The sequence below is a fragment of the Clytia hemisphaerica genome, unplaced genomic scaffold (genome assembly GCF_902728285.1).
Source record: "Clytia hemisphaerica strain Z4C2 unplaced genomic scaffold, Clytia hemisphaerica genome assembly, whole genome shotgun sequence".
Lineage (NCBI taxonomy): Eukaryota > Metazoa > Cnidaria > Hydrozoa > Leptothecata > Clytiidae > Clytia > Clytia hemisphaerica.
In genome coordinates, this window is record NW_027103851.1 from 1,199,835 (window position 1) to 1,224,353 (window position 24,519).

The following is a 24,519-nucleotide window of genomic DNA, read 5'->3' on the forward strand; positions in this document are numbered from 1 at the left end:
TATAGTGGAATTCCGGGGGAGGGGGCACTCGATTCAAAAACGACCATACGTGTGGCCCAAAATTAGGCCTTTGAAATCGGACCCTTACAGTGCAGAGAAAATTTTGCAAATAACGGTGCATTTTCTTGAAAGGCATGACCATTTTTAGACTCATCTTTGCTGATTTCCACCCTCACAGTGCACTTTGGGAAGCTTGGAAAATATAACCTTAACCCTATTATTATCAGGCTTTTTCGGATTTTGTATTCTCAAGGGGGGGTGTTTTCCACCAGCCTTGTATAGCTTTTGATCTAGAAATGGTACTGACTTGAAATTTGGCACAAATGTTGTCTACCATAAAAGGAGTTCATAGAAAAAAATTTGGGTTGATGACGTCATCATAAAGGTGATGACGTCATCACAAAGTTTCACAATTATCGCTAACCAATGAAAAAATACTATTCAATAAAATAGCAATTAAAGCTGAGCGAATGGAGATTTTTCAATTCTGTTTTGAATTTCTAAAAGCCAAAAAGAATATCTCTAACATATTTGCCAGTTTTTAACATACTAATAAAATCGAGGTTTAAAATCCATGCAGAAAATGAGTAAATTTTTTCAAAAAACAATGACGTCATTTTTTATGACGTCAGCAGTTTTTGAAAATTTTTAAAATATTTTTTAAAATCTATCATTGATACCTAAAACCTGTCAAAATTTGAAGTCAGTTGGATGACTAGGTCAAAAGTTATGCTAAATTTAAGATTTTTGGATTTTACAGGGTTTTAGCTGGATTTTATTATATGCCTGCACAAAAAAGTCATAAAACCTGATCTGGTCGGTGCATAATTGTAAAATTTGGTATACATGCTTCTAATAGAATTATAGTATAAGTCAAAAACTTTCAGAGTTTAAAAAAAAAATTCAGTGAGCTATTAACAAAAGAGTGCCAGCCTGGTGGAAAACACCCCCCTGATAAAAATAGGGTTAAGGTCCGTACGTATGGTAGGTCATTTACCTTGAGTGCCCCCCCCCCCCCGGGAATGGAATTAGGTGTTCCAGTTGTCAGCTTCTTTGTTTGAAAATTTATGTTGTCTAATAGGAAAAAGACTAGGCTGCCCGCATCCCCTCTGATAAGTTTTGATATAGGGGATGCGAATCAGGCTCACAAAACCGTTCCGAACTTAGCAAAAAATCTGCTAACCAAAAAAAGAGTTGAATGATAGAGAACTTTGATTGACAGTTTGTCGTCTTTTGTTATCTTGAGAGTTTTGTTTGCTAATTCAATTAATTTCGATAAACAAAAAGAAATAGAGTTTTTATTTGAATCTTTATTTGATTTCTATTTACGTCATTAAATAACTCAAACAATACACATCAAGTTTTTTGAAAAATACAAGTCGCCAAAATTCTGCAAAATACATAGCTATTCGGTAATTTTCTCGGAAGCGATATCAGAGCCTGATTCGCATCCCCTATATCAAAACTAATTTGGGGATGCATGCAGCCTAGAAAAAGACTATTCCAAACAAGATTACGTGATTCGAATACAATAAAGTTGCCCAGATTCTTTGAGTTTCGCTAAATTTTATGAAGGAAGGACTTTCATCATCGAGAGAAATCCCTTTTATATCTAGCTCATTTTCATTTAACATGAAGCGCAATGAGTGAGGGCTGTATTCTTATCTACTTACCGATTTGTATTGTGTAAGAATCCGATAAATCCCGATTGATAACCCGTTTATTGGTGATTACACCAGTTGATTCATTGATCGCCAACAACTCATTGGTCAGATCGAAGTCCTCTGGATAATTATTGTATGTTGTTGACGGGATCGTGATGTTGAGTATTGCGTATGAGATTTCTGCATTTTTTGCTGAGTCAGCATCTTCACCGATGACCTAGAAGGAGAATGAAATAGTTTTAAAAACTTGTTTTACAGAGGTTTTTTTAATATTTTGTTAAGTTACGTAATTTTAGTCATTATGGAAGCAATTAACTGTCGATTTGCGTAAGGGATCGCATCCACAGACTCGAACTTTTGCTTCCATATTATTTGCAAATCTAACTTGCGATTCAAGAAAGTGCTCTATACCATCGATAAAGCGATATATCAGTCAAGAATAGAGACTAATTTATTTTCCGATACTCGGAGTTTCGTGCCGCTTCAGGCAGTCTTCAGTCAGATTTTCAAAATCAAAAGACAAAATCTGACTGAAGACTACTTGAAACGGCACGAAACTCCGAGTATCGGAAAATAAATTTGTCTCTATTCTTGACTGCTTCCATATTACGTAACTTAAGTTATAACGGAAACGGCAGTCGTTGCATATTTCTTAAACAAATTCTTCTTTATATGAATTGTAAATCTTACCTGGAAGAGCTCTGTTCCGATTGGATCAGATTCAAAAATATTGATTAGTGTAGATAGGGCTTTAACTTGAGGTGTATTGTCATTGATATCGTCAATAGAAATCGTTACTGAGACTTTCGAAGTCGTTCCTCCTACAGAATAAAAGTAAAAGTCTGTAAGACACCTTTAAAAAGATAAGAGCTACCTGGATAAAACTTACGATGTCCCTTGCTGTGTTTCTAGAGACCATAGAAAGTAGAGACCAAATGCAAGCATTTATCAAAATCAAATTCCAAAGTTGCTTCCCACTGTGACGATGTTTTCATGTATAGTTACGTAACTTCCGCCATTATAGAAGCAAACGTTCAATCCGCGTGAGGAATCGCTGTTTCCAATGGCGGATCTTTAGTAATCATGGTTCATTGGTTTTTCGACCAACACCCCAGGTTCTAAATGGAAGTCTCAGTCTCAGGGAAATACTTTAGCAATTAAAACCAGGCCGTGTCAGCTTTTGTCAAACTCCTTTCGAGTAGATTTTAGAGGAAAAGAGGAAAGGGTTCCAAGGAGTATGAAAATTCTCTCAAAACATGGTAGAATTTTTTAAAACTTTACCATCACTTGCTTGCACGAAGAATTTGAATTGTTCATTTTTCTCATAATCGACTATTTGCTCCAAAAACAATTCGCCAGTATTTTGGTCGATACGGAAAAAACTTTCGGCTTCCGTCGAAATTGATAACGAATATTGAACCACGCTGTGACTCCCTAAGTCCGCATCTGCGGCTGACACCTGTGTGTGATGTAAAAAAAATGTTCAAGATACATTAAAGTGAATCTGGCATCAAAGATCTTGCATTTTCGGTAAAGAGATGTGTCACTTCCCAAAGCATGATTGTTTAATTCAACTAAGAAACGTTAGATCTGGGTTTCATTTTAATTTCGCTAAAGCGCACTTTCTTTATACAAGGGTGGTTGTGGGTGGAGCGCCCTTCTTGTCGACTTAGTTCTTTTCCGTTCCGGGATTTATCTCAGTTTGAAATGATAGAAGCCGAGCAACAACACCTCTGACAGGAAGCAGAAAGCTCTGTAATGAAAATTTACGTCCCTACCACCCTGCTGAAAAGGTTGTAGGCGACCCTTGTATATATAGTTAGTATATTTACTGTACGTAGTGGGGACTAATTTTCCCCCAAAACGTATCGAGCGGCCAGCCAAAATATATTTCATTCCAAAACTACTTGACTCTATCCTCAGCCACTCCCCAAGCGGTATGCAAATTGAACATTAAAAGCGGTTTTTGGCAAAAGCCACAAAAGAGTGCTTTCCATTTTCTTTGGCGGAGTACTCATAACAGTGAAGAAATTTTACTGGCGGGGGTCAAATAAGCATAAGTTATCTACGTGACAACATTGAAAGAAATTACTAAGAACAGAGGCGTTAATTAGTAAAAAATATTACTTACTTTTAGTAAGAAAGCGGGAACTGACGAATTCTCTGCTACATTCGTTTGATAAGAATTCTCATCGAAAATCGGTTTATTGTCATTCAGATCTAACACTTGAATCCTAGTTTTGATAGAAGTTGACAGAGGTGGTTGACCATCATCAGATGCTGTTATTGTCAGATTGTACAATGCTTCTGCTTCTCTATCCAATGGTTGAGTGGTTTGTAAAACTCCTGTCTGTGCGTGGATATGGAAATGACCTGGAAATAAAACAAGGTTCATACTACAGATATCTTATATAAAACACCAGGTGAATTATTCTGTCTGTGGCAAAATAATGCACCACCTTTATAAGAAGATCAAAGTTCAGTGCTGACAATCGAGCTTTTAATCCATAATGGCGGATTTTCATTAAGTTTGGAAAATCCTGAAAAACCTCACATACCATCGTGGTTGCCATGAGTGATATTATAAACAGGTTGGCTACCATCTTTGTCGATAGATAAAATGTAGCCAACTAATGCTTTATCAGGAAGGTTCTGTAAAGTTAAAAAGTGTGATATCAGACAATTGTACAACGTTTTCGGATATTCCGAACCAAGATAAACGGTAGTATAAGGTGAGGTTAAGTGCCAACCCGGACATTTTGGTTTTCAGAATTCTATAGACCGATCCCAAGTGACGTCATTTTCACCCACGATCAGCCATTTTTTATTAGAAATGGTAGAAAGAAAATGTGCAGGATGGTTTAGTAAAAACTTATAACTTATAACTTATAACTCAAAGTCTTCAAATATTTCCCGTTTAGACCTGCACATAGTTTTTTTGTTTCGTGGGTGAAATTTATGTCAGTTAGGAACAGGCAGACTGCTAGAGGTTTACTTGAAGATAAGTCCCTAACTGGATTTTGCCGAATCGGTCTATTGTCATAGTTGTCTACACGAGAGAAAATGCGATGCATTGTAAGGCTTCCAAAGTGATACACGAAGTTTTTAAACCGTGAAAACTGATTCCATTACAAGAAAGTCCTTGTAACCCAATAATCGGACGTTCAAGCAATGTGATAAATGATACCTACCTCGTAGATTTGAAATGAATAATATCCGTTTTCTGTCGCAAGGAATTCTGGATAATTGTCATTTACATCTTTTATGGTGATGGTTAGAATGGCATTCCTGTGAAAATAAATAAATGAATGAATGAATATATGGACGAACGAACGAACTAACGAACGATTTTTGCTTTTTGAAACTCAAAAAGCTGGGTTAGCATTGAAGAAAAACAAAACTTTTTTTATAAAAATCAATAAACGTTTATTATAAGACAATTTTTTTCTCAGAAGTTTGAATCTCGATGTATTCTTTTTCAGTTAAATGTGAGTCGATTATTTAGCCTTATAGCCTAGCCCGGGGTCCACGATTCAAAATCTGTTATTGATGTTTGTCTCTCATTCTTTATTGCAACTTCAAGTAGCTTTTCTGTTATTTGGAATTTAAACATTTTTTTCTGAAAATGGCAACCTCGTCAAATGCTCCTAGTCTACTGCACTGAACAAAGTTCAGCCAGAAGTAGACTATCTTATAACCTTACCTTGAATTGACTTTAGCCCCTTGGTCTTGTGCTTTCAACACTAGCGTATATGCTGATATCATTTCACGATCCAATGTACGAGCTACTGTTACCAAACCGGTAGTTTCGTTCATCGAAAAATCGTTCTGCAAGGAAATGGAATACAGTTTGAATCATATCTATCATTCTTCTAGTTTTTATCTTATACTTTTGGGACTGGTTGCACTATAAATACACCCCTCTGTCATAGACCCGCTGGGACACCAGCCCCACTGAAAAAAAATTTCGTCCCCGGTGGACAAAATACCCATCAATTTCAGCCCCACTGGCTAATTGACTTTGATTTCATCCCCATTCGAAACTCAATACAAAAAACTGCTGTCTAAAACCATCCCCACTAGATATTTTAAGCTCGGGAACAATAGAATTTCTTTCCCCATTGGGATTTTGATATAAATTTTTATCCCCACTGTGGGATAAAGTTCCACCAGGGCTGTGAGACAGGGGTGTATAAATGCACTATAAATGACAGCTTCCTGTTAAACAAACACAAAATCCTCAATAATTTCGGCTGATAGGATGCCGTTGTTCGTCCTGATCTGGGAAAGGGTATTTCACTTAAGGGCTACACACACTAGAAAAAATATTGTAAGGCAATATATTGGTGATTGCATGAAATATGGTTAAAGGCTCTAAGTGTCTAAGTTCGATTTGCAATATTTCATTAACATAGGGTAAATTGTTCGCTAATATATTGTGTATTCTAAGTAGCCCTTTAGGGTTGCTCTTTAAGAAACCGCTAAGGGTCGCAAAAATCTAATTTTAACCCTAAGGGTTGTAAAAAACAATAGAAAAAGGGAAAAATCCCAAAGTCCTGATAACCCATCATGCATTATTTACCTTGTTCGTGCCTGACGCTATAGTGTATTTAATTGATGCATTTTCACCGAGGTCTTTATCAATAGCGGTCACTGTGATCACACTTGTACCCACATCCACTCCTTCCGAGATCTCTGCTGTATAAGATGCTAAGAGATGAAAAAAAGACAAAAATTTTAACGAAGAAAATTAAAAACTCATTGTCAAGTGTAAATGTTCTGTGACGTTTCCTTTCAGTTACGCCTTAAAAATTTATGTATATTTTGGAACATCTCCTCCAATGAAATTCGAACAAATTGATTGTATGATAAAACTTGATGAGAATTGGGCTAAAAAATAAACATATTACTCGGAACCGTCGTAAATGAGACTGAAAGGAAATATTTTCATGATGTTTTAAAAAAGTATTTTCAAACCTTTAGTGAAAACAGGGCCTTCATCATTTTGATCTAACACTTGAATCAGCACCTAAAACATCCAAGGAAAAAAGCGATGAAATTCTTGTGAATGGTGTTGCTGTGCTAGTAGTTGATTTTTAAATATAAGCACTGAGTAAAAGTTATTGCTGTAAATTTCTTGAATAATAAAGTCCTTTCAATAGGTTGAATGTCAATATTGATATACGGACTTTTAAGGCCGGTCTCCACTTGCGCGCGCTTCAATCGCTCTTCTTCGAGCAAAGCTTCCACGCTATTGGTCAAAAGAAAAATGAAGCAACTTCATTGGTGCGATATGACGTAACGATCGCGCGCTTGAAAAAAAAGTTGAAATACATTCATACGCCTTTTTATGACGTAATCTTTTCTCCAAGCAAAAATGATTGAAGCCAAAGTTGCGATAGCAGCGCGCGCAAGTGGATACCGGCCTTTAGGCGGGTCTAGTGTAATCACACTTTCAAAAGTGCCATGCAGTAAGTCCGGTATGTTTTATTTTTTTGTATGATATTTTTAAACCTACCTGGCAACGGCTAGATCTTTGCGGGATACCTCCATCTTTGACTGACACCTGTTCAAGAAAATATAATATCACAGTTTTGCTACTTTATCTTGGAGATCTTTGGACCATTACAATTTTGAATAGAAAGGAAATTTCACATCAGTTTGCCAGGCGGTAAATCTTCCAAGCAAACGACGAGACCGCGGTTAGTTTCTCAATATTCACTGGTGAAACAATTTTTTATACGAAACCTTTGAAAAATAATGCACCATCTCAGGCAGACCACTCTACAACTTCACTTCTTGTTTTATTGAGAAAAAAAACACCTATTAAAAGTAGACATCTAAAAGAAATTCACTATGTGGGCTATTAAGATATTTTATTATTTTGCTTCAACTGCCGCAGTTTGGGAAAGGTAGAGTAGCTCTATCTAGTGTTTTCTATAAGTTTCAGTCCAAAATATCATCAAATTTCCCATCCAACATACCGTGAGATTGAAAGATTGGATTTTCTCTCTATCTATAGCCTTTTTGGTGAATATTTTCCCGTCTGCTTGAATTTCGAAGGTACCGTCTACATTACCATCTTCAATCGCATATTGTAAAGCCCCATTTACACCACTGTCTTTATCAGAAGCGAACAGTTGGAGAATAAATGTGTTGATTGCGTTGGATTCTAAAGCGACGCCAGTGTAGATGGTCTGATTGAACTTCGGAGTGTTGTCATTTTCGTCCTAAAGATAGATGAATTATACACAGCAGAGTGGTACTAACACAGTCTATTCTATAATAGGTTAGATTCATCGGTGAAGTTTAATATCACAAGCTTACTTATTAATACAAAAGGGTATAGCAAAAACAAGAATTCTCATAAATAGACTACAACTCCAAAGCAGAATGAGAGATGAAGTTTTTACAAGCTCTTATTTGATTTGGTTGGTCGTTAACCAGTAATAAAACAATTTTGTTGCTTTTTCTAAAGAACGCGTCATTTTTATTACTGCAAATGACCAATTATTAAAGTATCTTGTAAAAACTCCATCTCATCTGGGAAAATCACCTAAACTAACTTGAGCAGTTCCATTGGTACTGCTTTTTAAAATTCATTAATACCTGTATGAGAAACTTGAGGAAAGACGTTGTTCTTAATTGGACGTCAATTCCAAGGTCTTGTGCGGTGACCGCAAGATCAATTATGCTTGCATCCTCGAAGTCTAAAGGTTAATAGAAGCTAAGATTCAGTCAAGTCCAAACATTGGCATATGGCATATTTGGTGTTATTTTCAAAACACACTTTAAAAAGTAAACAACCTTTAACGGCTGCAAAGTTAGGCAATACTCGAACTATCACTCTAGGTTCTTAAAAAACAAAATGGAAAAATTGAAAAACAAGACAAAGGGGCAATCAAAAATGTATTTTGACATTATATGGCGGTTTGATCTAGTCGTGTTTTCCCTTTAAACGTTTGGCGTTTTGTGATTGACGTTTTTGACTCTTAACAGACAAGACTAGAACATAGTCTAGTCTAAACCTCCGCCATCGCTTACATGATTGTAAAATACATACCTAACGGTTTGTTCAAAGAAATAACACCGCTGGACGCATTGAGAATGAAATGGCTGAAAGAACTGGTAGAGTTGGTCAAAGTGTAAAGCAACATTGCGTTTTGACCAGAATCTGCATCGTTCGCCTGAAAAAGTAAAAAATATAAAAAGTCTTAGTTGGTTTGCCAATTTGCCACAATCTCTAAATTTGCGAGTTTATGTATCTCTGCTTTTCAGAAATGGAGACGGTTAGCTTAGGATTTACCTAGATCCTGATTGACTGATGACGACGGTAAATCAGCTTTGTTACCCGCCCTTGATTATGCGAGTCAAAACTACTAGTTATTCAAGATCGCTTTAGTCGCAAATACATAAACTTGCTATTGTAATTACTTCTCCGAAACCTGAGTAAGAAAAAGTAAACATAGAAATTTTACTTCACGTTGTTCTCTTCTTTTGGTATGTCCGTCAGTCATGAGCTCAGTGTGTCAGGATTTACATCATACAATATGAGGAATTTTCACATTGTTGAAGCAGTAGTAGAAAAGTTTCCATTTATGATGATAGACTTACCTTAACTTGGAATAAACTTGAATTGACTTCATTTTCTTTAACAATGACTTGAGCCGGTAAATTTGTAAACTTTGGCGCGTTATCATTATAATCCGTTACCATGACAACGACAGAGGTTTGTCCTTTGTTTTGAGAATTGGTGGAAGTATCAAAACCTGTGATGGTTATTCTTACTACAGGGTTCATTTCGAAATCCAATGAGTTTTTGACGTAAACGGCACCCGATGAGGAGTTCACTTCCAAACTATAAATGATAAGACTAATAATGAATGGGCTCTTCCAGAAAATAACAGTCCATAATGGGTGAAAAATATTTTGTCTAGGGGTATCGAAAGAATCCTGAAAAACTGCCATGTCCAGGCTGCCGATTTGATGCTTGTCCATGGATAAAACGCGTGTCCAGGGGGTGAAAATCGAAATGTCCATTGAAAAAATAATATATCCTCCACCCCCATGGAAGATTTTCTTCTGGAAAAGCCCAATGTTTGGTCGATACCCTCGAATTTTGAAAGCAGGAGTTACTTCACATTCTACACCGTTCGCCCCAATATAATGCAATATTAATGTTTTGTGGATCAAGGGCATTGACCTTTATATACCCTGGACCAAGTTTCTCAATCCTGACAAAGCAAAATCTATCTCAATAGCGGTGTAAATGCATCGAGAGCGCTAGATCTACTTTCCCTCCAAAACTTTTAATGATGTAGCGCCGGAAGACGTTAATTTATAACACTGCAATGGCTTCTTTACGGGTAACAATTCAAAAAAAACTTCGATCAAAGATGGCGGATATAGCTTGGTCCAGAGATATATAAAGGTCAGTGATCAAGGGTTATTTCAAGCATACCAAACAAAGGAAAAGCTACATACATATAAAGGTAGTATAGTATATCTGATGATCGCACAAGGCGTGAAACTGACAGTAATATATGGATTTTAAATTTTAACAAATGAAAATATATGTACATATAAAGTTATAAACTTACAGATTCAGGTCATTATTATCGATGCGATAATGTACCTCACCAAGAGATCCCAAATCCGCATCTGTGGCCTGTCGAAATACAATAGAGATTTATCATGGTGTTTCACAGTCGAACGCTTATTAGTGGTTAAAATAAAAAAATTTATCTGAGTCGTAAAATGGACACAACACAGCCAATTAGCACACATTCTTGAGACTTTGGTGAATTATGTATAATTTTAAGACGGAAAAGCATCCTTATATACTTCGCTCTGACGGAAATTTGTCTGACATAGAAGAACTTTTAAGACTGTTATTGAATACATAGAAAAACGAGTAAGAATCAAAAACATTATCAAAGTCGGTCGGAAACAAAATGGCAAAAATTTCTTGGTTTCCCCTTACGGCTTAAATCTAAATAATTTTTTTCAATTTTACTTTTGGCGGCATTTCGGTTACCTTGGAAAGACACAACACATAATATGCAGTCGGTCATTTTACGTGGTAGCAAAGTAATTTTTTACCTTCACAAAGCCGAGCGTTAAACCAATAACAACATTTTCAGACGTCGTAAAACTGTATTGTGATTCTTCGAAAATTGGCGAGTTATCGTTCGCATTTTCGAGTTGTATAACGACTGTTGCGTTGCTGATGTGTTTTCGATTCGGGTTGTTCAACTCGGAAGCAAAAACCTTAAAATTGAATCGTTCAGAAAATTAAAAGTACTGTTTAAAAGCAAAGAACACGGCTATAACTACAGAAGGGAACTTGACAGTATAAGGACAGTTTAAGATCGTCATGTTGAGCTTGTAATGTTAAAGACTTAAATGATTCATCGACTATAAGCCTTAAAAACCTCAATAACATCCTAAAAATAAGAGCAGCCGAGTCATCATCATTATACATCCTTGCTCAAAAACAGGGTGTAACTTACTTTAAAAATATAACTTTGTTTCGTCTCATAATCCAGCACATCGGTGTTAACTTTCAAATTTCCGGTGATTGCATCAATGGTGAACAAAGTGAAATCTTTATCAAGAGAATATTCGAATACTTTGTTGACGGGCTATGAATGGAGACAGTAAGGAAGATTTGATTACAGAATTATCTTTATACATCACCGCATATATACCACTATGAAAGTTTAGATAAGGCAGTTTTAGCAGGGGGTAAGAACAATTTGAGGTTAAAAGTATCAAAAAAAAAACGGAATGAAGCCATTCTATTAGCTAGAAGTGACGTACCACTTGAATGTAACCAATAGAATGGCTTCATTTCGTTTCGCTCTGAAACGGAACCGTCACGTGCGAACATGATCTTAGCTTTAGATCATGTTCGCACGTAACCGTTCCATTTTGCCCCGAAACGAAATGAAGCCATTCTATTGGTTAAAAGTGACGTAAAACTTGAATTTAACCAATAGAATGCCTGATAGTGCGCCGAGATATTTATCATAACAATATTATTTGAAAGTGAAAGATTTTTTGTATATCTTCTCTTGGCCAAACCTCACTTCGCTAGTTCAATATATTGAATCTTACCAAAATATCAGCATCAGTGACTGAGAAACTGGTTTTGATTTCTGTTCCTTTGGGAGTGTTTTCATCAATCACGAAAGTGTACTCCTCCTGAGGGAATGTCGGTAAATTATCGTTAACATCGCTTAAAAAAATTGTGACGTCTACGAAGGAGAACGCTGATGAATCGTGTGCTTCTGTTGCCTGAAGGTAGGTGTAAAAACAAATAAATTGTAATCTAACTATGCGACATATCTCATAGCCAAACAATCACGAGTGTGAAATTATGGGCAAGGTTCGATATACATTTTTGGACAGTGCCATTTTTAATAAATATCACCACATATAAGAATACCTACTTCAATTACCATAATACACGGGTTGTTGAAAAATTATATCAATGCAGTCATAACATGTGATTACTCGAAAAAGTTCACGTGACTTTATTCCCATGTTACTTGCTTTACAACTTACAGCTGATAACAAATGTCATGTAACAAGCACATCAAAATTTCAAGTAAAAGCGTGATTTGTGTGCAGACTCTAATTTTGCAACCTGAGTATTGATTGTTTTATCGTGCTCTTGGAAACAGTTATGAAAAGTTTGTCACTGCTAAAATCCACCGCGTGAATTTCAAACAACTTTCAACAGGGAGAAGACAACATAATAATGAAATTTTCCCCAAGATAGTCAAGTAACTGACAGGTTATAACTTACTTGAACTTTGAAAGAATAGCTAAGTTTAGTTTCCATGTCGAGCGATTGTGAGTTAGATAAAACACCTGACGTGACATTGATCGAAAACGTCGCAGAATCCTGACCTAGATAGATGTAAAAAGTAGAATTTTTTTAACAGCATTAGCACCACTACCTATGATTTTGATATAAGGAGTTAAAAAGCCTACCAAATGTTTATCCCAGTTTCAATAGACCTTTTCATAAATTACGTCACGAACACCACTTGCCTCGTATTCAAACAATTACCATGGTGATTATATCCCTTGAGACATTAAATTATTTATTATGAATAGAAAGGATTTTTAATAAAATCCGTTGGGAGTCAATCACCATGACAATAATTTCAAAACGAGGCAAGTGATGTTCGTCTTATCACAGCAGACTAGTTTATCATGGGCAGATCAGAAATTAGAACAATAGCCCCACAATGTTAATGACGCCTAAAGCAACTCCTTAAATAAAAACATCTTTAAAACTACAGTTTTGTATCCAACTCTTACTACAGAGAGACATTTTATGAAACCTTACCATTGACAATGTTGTACATGATTTGATCATTGACACCCGTGTCTCCATCTATAGCTTGGATACGCAAAAGACTCGAACCCTGATATAGGAAAAAACATCACTGTCACTACGAAACTAGCGAAGATTACATGAGTTGGATCTGAGAATTTCTATTGTCTAGAATTCATTTTGCAAGATCGGAATGAAATGGTGTATTTTTCAACGATGAATTTTTTATTATAGTTTATGTAAGAATCGGAGATTTGAGCAGTCAAAGAAAAGAGGACTATGGGTAAACAAAACAACGGTGTATTCTTGGGTTTCTTCTTTGTTAAAGGGAGGAGATTAAGTGAAAGTCGAATTTTTATCGGAACTTCTTTGTTACAAAGAGAGGAAGCGAAAATCGGGTTAATATCGGGGAAACAAACCTTTGGTGTATCCTCGGGAACTTCTTTGTTATAAGGAGATGAGGAAGTGAAAATCGGGTTAGTATCGGGGATATCTTCCACGTTTACGGTGATTAAAGTATCAGCTTTCAGCGGTGGATTTCCCAAATCCTATAATGGAAGAAATTCTTTAAATTTTGAAGAAAAAAAAATCTCGTTTCACCAGTTATTTGAACTGTTCCAAAGAAAAATGGCGATGTCTGTTTTTGGCCCAGCGCGCAGCGGAATGGGCCTTTAAAACACAACTGGTCGAAAAGATTTGACTTTGTCGGGGCCAAAGCGTGCAATTATCAATTGACGAATCCAGTCTAGAAATTGAATTATCATGCGTAAGAACATAAAAACCACAAACAATCAATACCTTCGATTGATATGGTCAAATCTTTCTAATTATAATAAGAGATACTTATTTCAGAAACATAAATTCTTTATTGCTCGCCCGATTCGAGAAAAAAATTCACTCTTGTAAATTAAGTTGTATGGCGACCCTGCCACGGAAAATATGTTGAAACTACCAACACTGCTGGGCCTTTAAGCTGCTTAGGCTTTCTTGTTTTTCTTTGACCAGTTATTGGAACTTTTCCAAAGAAAAATGGCGATGTCTGTTTTTTCTTTGACTTAGCATCAATCTCTAGACAATATACACCTATCAACCGCGCGGTCGGCTTTAAAGGAGGTTTGGTGATGAATTTACAAGGAAATGACGTTAAAATTCTTTGTTAGGATGCCAAATCTAACACTTCAGGCATTTCGACGTAATACCTTCCTGGTAGACTCGGGCCCAGCTTCCTCGCAATTTAAAGGTTGATAGGTGCATATCATAAACCCCAGTCTTGCATGACAGAGCAGTTCATAACTTGAAATACGCTATTCTGTATAAGTAATTTGTTTATCACAATGATCACGGATCGTTTTACACTTTACAATGATCAGGCCATATTTTTTTGTCTACAAAGAACCATTAGGAAATAATTCAGAATGAACTTGACCACAAGGTAATAATCTATTAGTAGAGGGCGCTTTATTTTAAGTTTAGTAATTTCAGCTATGTTCCGAGAAAACGACAACCTTGTCTCACACAGCCCCGGTGGAATTCTTTCCCGCAGCGGGAATAAAATTTCTATCGAAATCCCGATGGGGATAAAAAATCTATTAATGCGGATGAAACAAAGTGAATTTCCCAGTGGGGCTGAAATTTCAGGGCATTTTTCCCACCGGGGACAAAATTTTGACCAAATTTTACGGTTGGTTGGGGGGACCACCGGGTCTGTGGCACAGGGGTATAATACTCTACAAAGCAGGTGCAAAAGGGAAATAAAACATAATCTTTGACATACCGTCGCTTCAATTTTCAACGTGTAGCTTTTGTCTGTCTCATAGTCAAGCTGTTTCAGCACTATAATGGATGCAGTATTATCGTTGTGTGTTTCGATATCAAAAACATCCGTTTGTAACATGAATTTGAATTCAACTCGCCCACTGTCACGAAAGTCATTGTCTTCGGCGCTGATCGTGAATACCACTGAATTGGTTGTTGCATTCTGTAAAAGTTAATTAATTTGATACGACTTTCAAGCGAAAAAAATTAGGAACATTTTTAGAATATTTTAAACCATCGTAGACTGCAAAGATTGTTAGGAAATTAGACCAAAATACTCGCTCGCCACATACTGGAAATAAGAACGCTTTAATAACAAAGTTTTCAGGCTTCAAAGTTCGTTTTGGATACTCAGTTTTAGTAAATCGATTATCAAATATGTAGTTAAGCGAGACAAATTTTGTAAACTGCTTTAAAAACTTTCCCGGCTTTTTGTTTGGCTCTTCAATATAGATTACACTAGTCTCTCGCTAAATCATACTTCTTTTATTCGAATATATTTCTATTATTCGAACTAATTCTCAGTTCCCATTAAGTCAAACAAATTCTTTATTGGAAGAAACAAAACTTATCGTTCGAGTTCGAATTAGCGAAAGTTCGGGCGAAGTGACCAAGGCAAAACTTTTGCGTGACAAACTGGACTTGAAATTTACTCGACTTAACCCCAAACAGGAACTGCAAATTTTGCTGGATTTTTAGACTAGCTTCTTTTTGTATTTTTCTGAGACAGTAATCGGTGTGACGGAGGACTGCGAACTCACCTCTGGTACAGAGAATTGTGATGGGCTTGTAAATTTCGGTATGTTATCGTTGACATCTAAAACGTGTATCAGAATGTTGACACTATTCTGAAATGGAAAATTAATTTCAATGAAAATATCAGAAAATTGACACTGTTCTAAACATTGAGAATGAAGCATTGGCTCACAAATGTAACATCACTAAGTCGGAGGAATTCTGATGCTAAAAATAGCAACATGCTCCATCACCGTGCGTGAAAGACCGTACTTTTCAACGAAGAATATTTTGTTGGGTACAGGCTAATACATACTAATGCAATCATATTTCAGTAGCTTACACTTTATGTAAATTAAGAGTACAACACCCCCACAAAAACGCCCCGGCCTACCTTAGTCTAGTATGCTAAGCGACTAACTTAGACATTCAGATGAAAGAGACAGTTTTTACTTTATGCAAACTGATAAACTGATATTATCCCGTAACACTTATCATATTATCACATAACATTCATATTATTGTTTTACACATATTATAAACGACTCAAGTCTAGGCTTACCTCGACCTCAGTCCCACCAATTACAGCTTTAACATATCCTTTGAATTGATATTTGGTTTGATTCTAAAAAGAAAATGAAAGACATTTCAGTGCAAACGGTTTTCTATTGATAGCCATGGAAACAACAGAAATGTGACAAACAAACATTAGTTCGAGTTAAGGAAATTTCGAGATTCTCAAGGCGAAAGTTTATAAGGTATTGTTAACTGAAGCGACCATAAAACCTATTTGAGTTAAGGAGCTATAGAGGTTTGATTTACGTGGCTATTTCTTTTAAAATCAAGAATAGAAGATGAGCTGGCTTATTCGGTTTAACACGGTCATTCGAGTAAACTCGTTGTAGAGGAGTAAAAATACCAGTAGTACTTTAAAGGGTCATAACATTTGATACTAAAACTTTTGATTAATTTTTTATTGCATATTAGGAATCTATGTTAAATTCTACGCAATTCTGTACGTTCTGAAGTAACTTGAAGCAGAATTGAGGCAACAAAAGTCCAAATGTACAATTTCTGAAAAGGGCTTGTCAGTGAAAGGGTTAAAGAGCATCATCTAACGAATCTTCTCTGTTTAACATTAAAGTGAAAGCCTAATGTATAATCTCCGCCTACCTCTCGATCCACTTTATTTTTTAAGGTCAGTGTCCCATTCTTTGGTATAATATTTAAGATCTGTGCACCCACGCCATCTATTTCGTATGTCAGCGAGCTTTTATTTTCGTAGTTAACGTAAAGGCTCAAAATATTCACAATAGTGCCTGAAAATAATAAGATTGAACCATGAACTTCTAACGACTGGACGGAGAACTCATTGTTTCAAAAACAAAGCGCGGCTTTTTCCTTTTTGCAGAGAGCGCGTTGCCGCCAAAAAATTGAATTTTGGTGATTTTCAACATGGCGTCGAATTTTTTTTTCCCGACATGGCTTGCATAACAACCAAAGAAACTGATATATCTTTCTTCGTGCTTATGCTATCACTATGGGGTTTTGATTGGTGAATTTGAATATGATTCATGTACCAACATCCAAAAGGAATCAATCTCAAACTTTACATTCATCGAGACAAGTCATCCGACACTTGCACCTTTTAAAATCCGACAGGCTTTTATTTTGAATTCGTTGTGGTCAGAGATGGACCTGGATCTTGGCTTATTTTGAATGAATGGGAATGAATGGTCAACTGGTGATAGATCAAGGGTTTCTTGAAAGAATCAAATGGGATTCACACCCATTCATGGCCTAGAAGCTCCACTAAATTTGATTTGAAAATCATGCTGAAATGACGTTGTTGTCAAGCTGTTTTTGCCTCATTCACCTCCGCTGGTGCAGAAACCAAAGTTTCGAACTTCTTGAAAAATTTAATTTCAAAATTGATTCAATCATGTTCAAATCTAAACCAGAAACTGGATATAAAGAAGGAATACAGAAAATTGATTGGTAAAGATAAGAAAGACTAAGAGATCTTGGATATTTTGAGTGCCATCCACTGACTTTCTGATCTGGATTATATATATGCATTTTGCACTGGCAAGCTGGCAAGTTGGCTGAGTTGATAAAAAAGTAAGTAATTTTTAACCTGTTTGTTCATCTCTTTGATCTCTGAACTGTCTGACTGTACTGGGTATAGTGTACAGTAGGGGTTATTAAACATGATGCTAATTTTGCAGAATTGACGTGTTGGTTTGGCGTTTGGTACTTCAAAGGTTTGACTAGTTTCTTATTGCGCTTTGTGGAAATACAAAGCTGGAAGATAATAAATAATGTCAAAAATGCTGCCAGCATCGTACTTTGCTGGGATTGATTCTAAAGTTTAGAAATTCTATATAGTTCTGAAATACCCCTTAGCATCATTCCATCCCACACAAATTTTATTCAAATATTTACTGAATTGGCAGGACGTCTGCATTCCAGCCATAATTTAAGAGCAATAAATTTATTGGTGTGTCCCTGATAAATCTGTTACATTGTTATCAAATGAAAATTAATGTCATACTGTAACATTGTTGTCAAACTAAAAATAATGAATTTTTGTTCTATTTTACAGGATGGCTATAAAAAGATTGGAAACAGATTGGGCGAAACATTGTCAAGCTTTAACGTAACTACGGACTACAAACGTAAACCATGCTGGAGATTACATTTTAAGAGATGCAACCATTTGAATCAATCGGCAAATCTATGTATTTATTTGGAAAATTTGTCTTTGAACCCGTTTGATGACGTTTTGAAAATATTAACATTTTAATGCCATTTTTTAAAAGTTTAAATGGATGCAATCTATAATCAAACTATAAAGTTGAGATCTACAGCATTTGCATTTCATGCCCTTATAAGAGACACATGAACCGTTACAGTAAACATCAATGTTTGAGAACAAAAGACTAACTGGGGTGGGCAAATGATGTGTGGTTATTTTTCTGGTATTTGTGGTATATATACATTGATAGATTTCTGATGGAATTACAGTAATTTTTTACATTTTGCTTTCAAATTTTCTGCTCTTTAGAATGAATTTGCACACTGTATATACTTTAATCGGATTAATTTTCGCGAGATTAAATTTCGCGATTTCGCGAATTTTTGCCATTTTGGCGAAATTAAAACTCGCGAACACGCGTGAGATTCCTGGTTCGCGAAATTAAATCCACCACAAAACTTTTAAAATTGTATTTTTGGCGGAGAAACAAGTTCCAAGTCTCCATTTTTGGCAAAAAATGCCTATTTTCAGCTGTTTTCTGGCTTATTCGCGAAATTAAATCCATGCAAAATATTTCAAAACTCTGACTCGCGAAATTAAATCCAGAAAATTTCGCGATTTTTTTAGCTCGCGAAATTTAATCTCACGAAATTTAATCCGGTTAAAGTAATAACTGATTCCCTCACTGATACAAGAAATTATGATTTTATTTTTCATATATATTTTATCAGACCTTATATTAATTTCTTAAAATTTACTTCAATTTTTTGAAGTTTTTAAATGAGCATTTGCAGGATATTTTGCACTTAGACCTCAATTTGAAAATTATTTAATGTTTTTGTATCTTCAGTATTTTTGTCTGATTTCATTCATACTCTGACTAGGGAGATTGGATTTTGGCTAAAATATTCTATAGGAACACCTATAATAAAATGAATATTATTGTCTTTGAAAATTGTATAATTTTTAAATTAGATTTTTGTACCAGTTAACAAGGGTCCTGGTAAATATATTTCATCTAAAGAAAAATTAAAACAAGTTTAATGTCTGGTCTGATTTTGGGATTTCTCTTTTATACCCAAACTTTTGCTTCCAAAATTTCACTTATGTCACTCCTTTTTTCTACCCAAATTAGGAAAAGTTATTAATTTTGCTCCCTTATATACATAAAATCAGTAGAAATATTACAAATTGCCAATTTTATATTAGGTGTACTTACTACTAGGAGGTCTATCTGGGTGTATGATAAAATCTAAGATATTTATTTATGGTATTTAGTGACACAAGTGGTTAAACAAAAAACTGATAACACTCTAAGCACCAGGCGTACCAGAATGCCTCGTACAAAAACTTCTTTTGCCTGTACTGATTTAAAATTCTTTTTGCTCAATTAAAAAAGTAAAAATTTTGAGGTATTAACTTGTACAAAACTTTTGCTGAAAAAATTAGGTGTTTTTTTTTTTAAATGGCCAAAAATTTTCTAAATTAAAATTGTGAAATGTTGTTGAAATGTGGTATTAAACAGGTTTCATTTCAGAAATTGTAAAATTGAAAAAGATATGCACACACATGATTTAGGTCTTTGAAATACTGTAATTTATTGCTTTGTGAAAATTTAAAAGACTGATCAAATTGTGTACACTTTATCAAATTAATTTGATTAAATTCCACAGCATAGAGATTTATCCTGTAAACATTAAAAAAAATTGTACATAAAATTGGTAAATCAATAAAATTCAGCTAAAATATGTTTGAACTAATTTCTAGATAGCTCAGCCCTTTCTTAACCGAAATACCACCTCAAAATTAAAGTAAAATTTAAATACATTTAGCAGAATGTCAGCACTGTTGTTTTGGACTCCAATATTTTTATAAAGCTTTTGAAATTAATCTTTGTTTCAGTCTAATAAATTAAAATCATCCTAATTACAGTAGAAAAAAGTTTTCATTACCAAAAATAACATAAGTAAAATTCAATCAAAATTTTTGAAATAAAATTTCTAAATAAAAATTGATTTTCGCCACTACATTCCAGAGTCACTGCCAATTTATGTTCACGTACAAATTTTGGTCATTGTGCAGCTATGACCTTACCATCGCTGGGAGTGTCAATATTGTCAGCAAACAAAATAACAAAAAAGCTGACCATCATTCCATTGCAGTCTTTCATGTGTATTTTCCAATATTTTAACAAAGTTTGACCAAACTGACATAAAGTATAGTCAGGAAAGTCATATATAATATGCCAAACTATCACATGTTCAATTTAGAAATTCATTTCCAAATAAGTCCTGTCATTATAATGTCAATTTAAAGAAATGGATATCGATTTTTTTCTGCGTGTGTGAGAGATTTAATAACAAACTTAAAAGCTTTGCTTTTTACTAGAATTTGACCAGTTGATTAACGACATTGATTTAGATCAATCCAGCTGGGGAGTAACGTCAAACATCATAATGTATGATTTATCGTAAATACATGTAATTCATCTTTCTTGACATCAGCATCTCTCATCTGCTCCTCATACAAATCCCGTTCAATGAATAAATGTTAGTCGTGGATATAACCATTTTCTGTTGTTGACACCACAGAATGAGAATCCTAAAAATGTAAAAAAATGTACTTTAAAAAAAGCAATTTTGACAAGGTATATATTATTTAATTTTCTATACATTTGAGTGAAGGACAGTGAAGGTAGTAGGGTAGTAGTTCTTCGAAAGCACATTTGGTAAATTGTTTCCTGTACTATCAGTAATGTATATGTAGGGAAGATTTGTGAAAATCAAAAAAAAATTAATGATTTTAGTTAGAGAGTCGAAGAAACCTCATCAGCTTGTCAGCATTCTCATTCCAACAACATACTTTTCCCTCTCTTTTCATAGAAAAAAGAAATAAATATTCAACTCCTACCTTTATATTTGGATGTGAATCTGTATTTAAAAGATTGCCAATAGATATTGTCGATATTTTGATGAAAAAGCTTGTAAAAGTCAAAAATTTCCACTTCACACTGATTGATGGTGGGAGAGTGCTTTCGAAAAAGATTGTTTTTTTGCCCGACATTCATACAAATCACAACGACTTTTTCTGATGCAATATCACGTGACAAGAACGTCATCATCCTATTTATTTGAAACAATGAAAACTACGCGCATATATGAGGAGCTCTCCGTCCAGTCGTTAGAAGTTCATGATTGAACTGAGAACTGTCTTCTCCCTTTTTTCTGAGGGGGGATGGAGGGGGACTAGATATATATTCAGAAGGTTCTAAAATAGGGATAAACCAAAGGTTTGGCACTGAAGTTACTGTTATCCTCGAACAGTATTATAGGGTTAAATACAGTAGTGTCTAATAGACGATATCGGCTTAACGTGAAAACACAGATTTGACCTCCGAAAATTGCCCACAATGCTTTGCGCAGAAAAAAGTTTACGGTGAAATTTTTTTCCGCACAAAGCATTGTGGGGAATTCTGTCTATTAACGATTTGAAAGGTGTCACTAATTTTTTTTTAGTTCAGCGTCTCGTTAGTTGAACCAAAGGAGACAAACGGTTTAGGCGGTTCTGTTACTTTTGAGACTGCGAAAAAAAAATGAAAATAAGTTATAACGTAATACCTGGAGGGGCGTCTTCGTAAATTGTCCATACCATAGTCTGTGAACCAAAGCGAGGTGGATCTGAAAAAAAAGTAGCAAAAGTAAAAGTTGTTGGCACATTTAAGTTCTTGGAACATGAAATATAACATAGGTTTCCGCCCTTATATTGGAAGGTGGTTCGAGACAAAAATACCCTTAGATGTTAGAAATTTAGGTTTATCTTTGTATATTTGAATTTAAGTTAGTTCTCCTCACTTTTTGCTATTCGAGTCAGGGGATTTGGACATGATCGGTCTAGATTTGTACAACAGTTAGGGGAGTTATTAACTGCTTCAATGCCGATTATATATAGGAAATTTCTACGAATTTCTAGCAGCTAATGGTATCTTTGGCTCGATCCTCCGTCCAATAGATTATATATCACCAATTGAGCCAAGAACTAGGAAACGTCATATCAAAAAAGTTGTGTATTAAAATAAATACAATACCTTGACTTTCCACCATCGCCAGTAGAGATTGTCCAAAAATCAAGGCTAGTAAAACTCGACAAATCATTTTATATCGAATCCAGTAGACAATATTTGCATATTAAGTTAAAAATCGTTTTTAGTTTTATTTCTTTTCTGAAAATCTTCTACCATAAAATGGTCATTAGAGAGAGCCAAGAAAGAAAATGCGATTTCAAAATGGCTGAACAAGTAACTAGATTTCACATTTTTCACACCCAAGTAATCTAATCACTTATATCAGCAATCATAGAAATTTTGAAACTTTTTCATGTGCTTCAAAGTCTTGCTTTTAAACTACGTGAAGAATACTTTATCACCTTTCTAAGCTAGACAAACCATAAAAGGTCACAAGTCTAACCAACAATCACTACTGTTAGAAATTCATTTTAAATCGCCAAGATACTAAATTCACATTAAATTTCCGTTTTCCTTTAGTCCATAGCAAAATGAAGCAATTCTATTCGTTTAAAATCGTTTAATAGACCTTATCGGAGTTTTTGATTTTTCTAATAAAGCGATGCATTGTGGGATTGTTTCGAGTGCATTACAATAGAATTCCCTCGAGGAATTTCTAAAAGATATCTATTGTAATACACTCGAAACAATCCCATAATGCATCATTTTTTTAACTCCGATAAGGTCTATTTAGTTTTGACATAATGAGAAACCACAAGCGCGATAGTTCTCAGAATATTCCATAAGTACTGGCAAAGCTATTGGATGTCTTGTGTTTCTTGGGCTACCAGCAGCGTGATGCCTTATTTTTTATACAAACGTTGCGTGAGGAAAATTTAACAAACAAAGTCCTAACCCTATAATACTTAAGGTATTAACAGTGCGAAAATCAATAGAACAACCTATTTTCTACTCTGCAGAGTGTATCTCACGTTTATCGCTTCGTAGTACACTTTGTGCGCTTTGTCTGTTTGATAGAAAAATTCCCGTACGGAGAACTCTGCGATGAAGTATGATTTATAAATAAAAACACTTCTCTCGTCGTCTCCCCTCTATCACCAACACTCCATCGCAGCGATCGGTTTGAAAAATCTCGAATGAGAAAAGACAATGGCAACAGACCCTCTACGGCCCTCTCTATTTCCCTGCATTTTACCCCCGTTTTACTCAGATTTGCTATAAAATTATGTACGTTGTAATTTAGATGGAAGCAGTGTTTCCTGGCCTTGGCGTGAGGAGAATTCAACAAACAAGTCCTAACCCTATGATGCTTGAGGTATTAAGAGAGTGAAAATCAACAGAACAACTCATTTTCCTGCATTTTACTCTTCTCTTTATTTTTGCTCGCCAAATTACGTAAGATTTGTCATAAAACTATGTACGTCACAATTAGATGGACGAATTTCCTGGCCCTTATTTTTATTCCTTTAATATTTATCTATTTTGCACATTCATCAAGGAAATTAGCATTATTAACATATGAATTTGATCCTCGGTAAATCGAACCAAGGTTCATTTTATACAGTCCATTCTCTCTAATACACCTTTTCGACCGTAGTCGCGTGCCACTTTGTTATTTAATCTACCAACCTAAACTCTTTGAGAGAACTGGGAAGTACATTAGTGCAGGATCCGTTGATTCACAACCTAAACTCGATCCAATCCTTTTTTTTACACTTTTTCATATTGTCTTTAGGCGCGAAAAAAAGGCTGGGACGGTTTTAGGGTGGTAAAATGGACAAAAAAATGCCCGCGCGGCTACGGTCGAAAAGGTGTATTCGATCTGCGCGAGATAAGAATTTACTTCGAATTTGAGAGAGATTCGAATTAGAGAAAGTAATTTAAACGACTTTCCACCCCTAGAGTTCTGTTATTTTAGTTCCAATTAGAGAAAGGTTCGAATATAAAGTTTCATTAGACAGAGCAAACTGTACTTCAAAAAGGACAGCAAAGCGCAACTCCATAACTTGAAAAAAATTTGCGTTTTCCTTTAGACCATGTTCAGACGTTACGGTTCCGTTCCGTTCTGTTCCGAAACAGTTCCGAAACAAGTGTGAAAGTCAAAATTCGAAACGTCAAAAAAAAAGACGTTACAAAGCAAAACAGTTTCGCTCCACTTTTTTCATCGGAACGGAAC

At 35.2% G+C, this 24,519-nt stretch overlaps 1 protein-coding gene across 2 annotated transcripts in view; it reads right to left on the reverse strand.

The window, feature by feature from the left end:
• Positions 1-24,519, reverse strand: part of LOC136807691 (cadherin-23-like) — a 77,984-nt gene that overhangs the window by 30,012 nt on the left and 23,453 nt on the right. The window contains exons 1-27 of one of the 2 annotated variants that reach the window (XM_067064292.1): positions 22,407-22,550; positions 21,940-21,999; positions 16,738-16,883; positions 16,127-16,189; positions 15,591-15,677; positions 14,789-14,992; positions 13,434-13,562; positions 13,027-13,105; positions 12,478-12,581; positions 11,784-11,963; positions 11,177-11,308; positions 10,767-10,934; positions 10,265-10,332; positions 9,279-9,522; positions 8,728-8,851; positions 8,274-8,374; positions 7,649-7,894; positions 7,183-7,230; positions 6,642-6,693; positions 6,247-6,374; positions 5,368-5,492; positions 4,856-4,952; positions 4,223-4,316; positions 3,796-4,037; positions 2,946-3,123; positions 2,355-2,485; positions 1,674-1,881 (exon numbers count right to left, since the gene is read on the reverse strand). In XM_067064292.1, the coding sequence (XP_066920393.1) occupies positions 1,674-1,881; positions 2,355-2,485; positions 2,946-3,123; positions 3,796-4,037; positions 4,223-4,316; positions 4,856-4,952; positions 5,368-5,492; positions 6,247-6,374; positions 6,642-6,693; positions 7,183-7,230; positions 7,649-7,894; positions 8,274-8,374; positions 8,728-8,851; positions 9,279-9,522; positions 10,265-10,332; positions 10,767-10,934; positions 11,177-11,308; positions 11,784-11,963; positions 12,478-12,581; positions 13,027-13,105; positions 13,434-13,562; positions 14,789-14,992; positions 15,591-15,677; positions 16,127-16,189; positions 16,738-16,883; positions 21,940-21,999; positions 22,407-22,473 (3,505 nt within the window). In that variant the 5' untranslated portion in view covers positions 22,474-22,550. Of the gene's footprint in view, positions 1-1,673; positions 1,882-2,354; positions 2,486-2,945; positions 3,124-3,795; positions 4,038-4,222; positions 4,317-4,855; positions 4,953-5,367; positions 5,493-6,246; positions 6,375-6,641; positions 6,694-7,182; positions 7,231-7,648; positions 7,895-8,273; positions 8,375-8,727; positions 8,852-9,278; positions 9,523-10,264; positions 10,333-10,766; positions 10,935-11,176; positions 11,309-11,783; positions 11,964-12,477; positions 12,582-13,026; positions 13,106-13,433; positions 13,563-14,788; positions 14,993-15,590; positions 15,678-16,126; positions 16,190-16,737; positions 16,884-21,939; positions 22,000-22,406; positions 22,551-24,519 lie in introns of those variants that run through there. The other variant, XM_067064293.1, reaches the window with a different exon arrangement.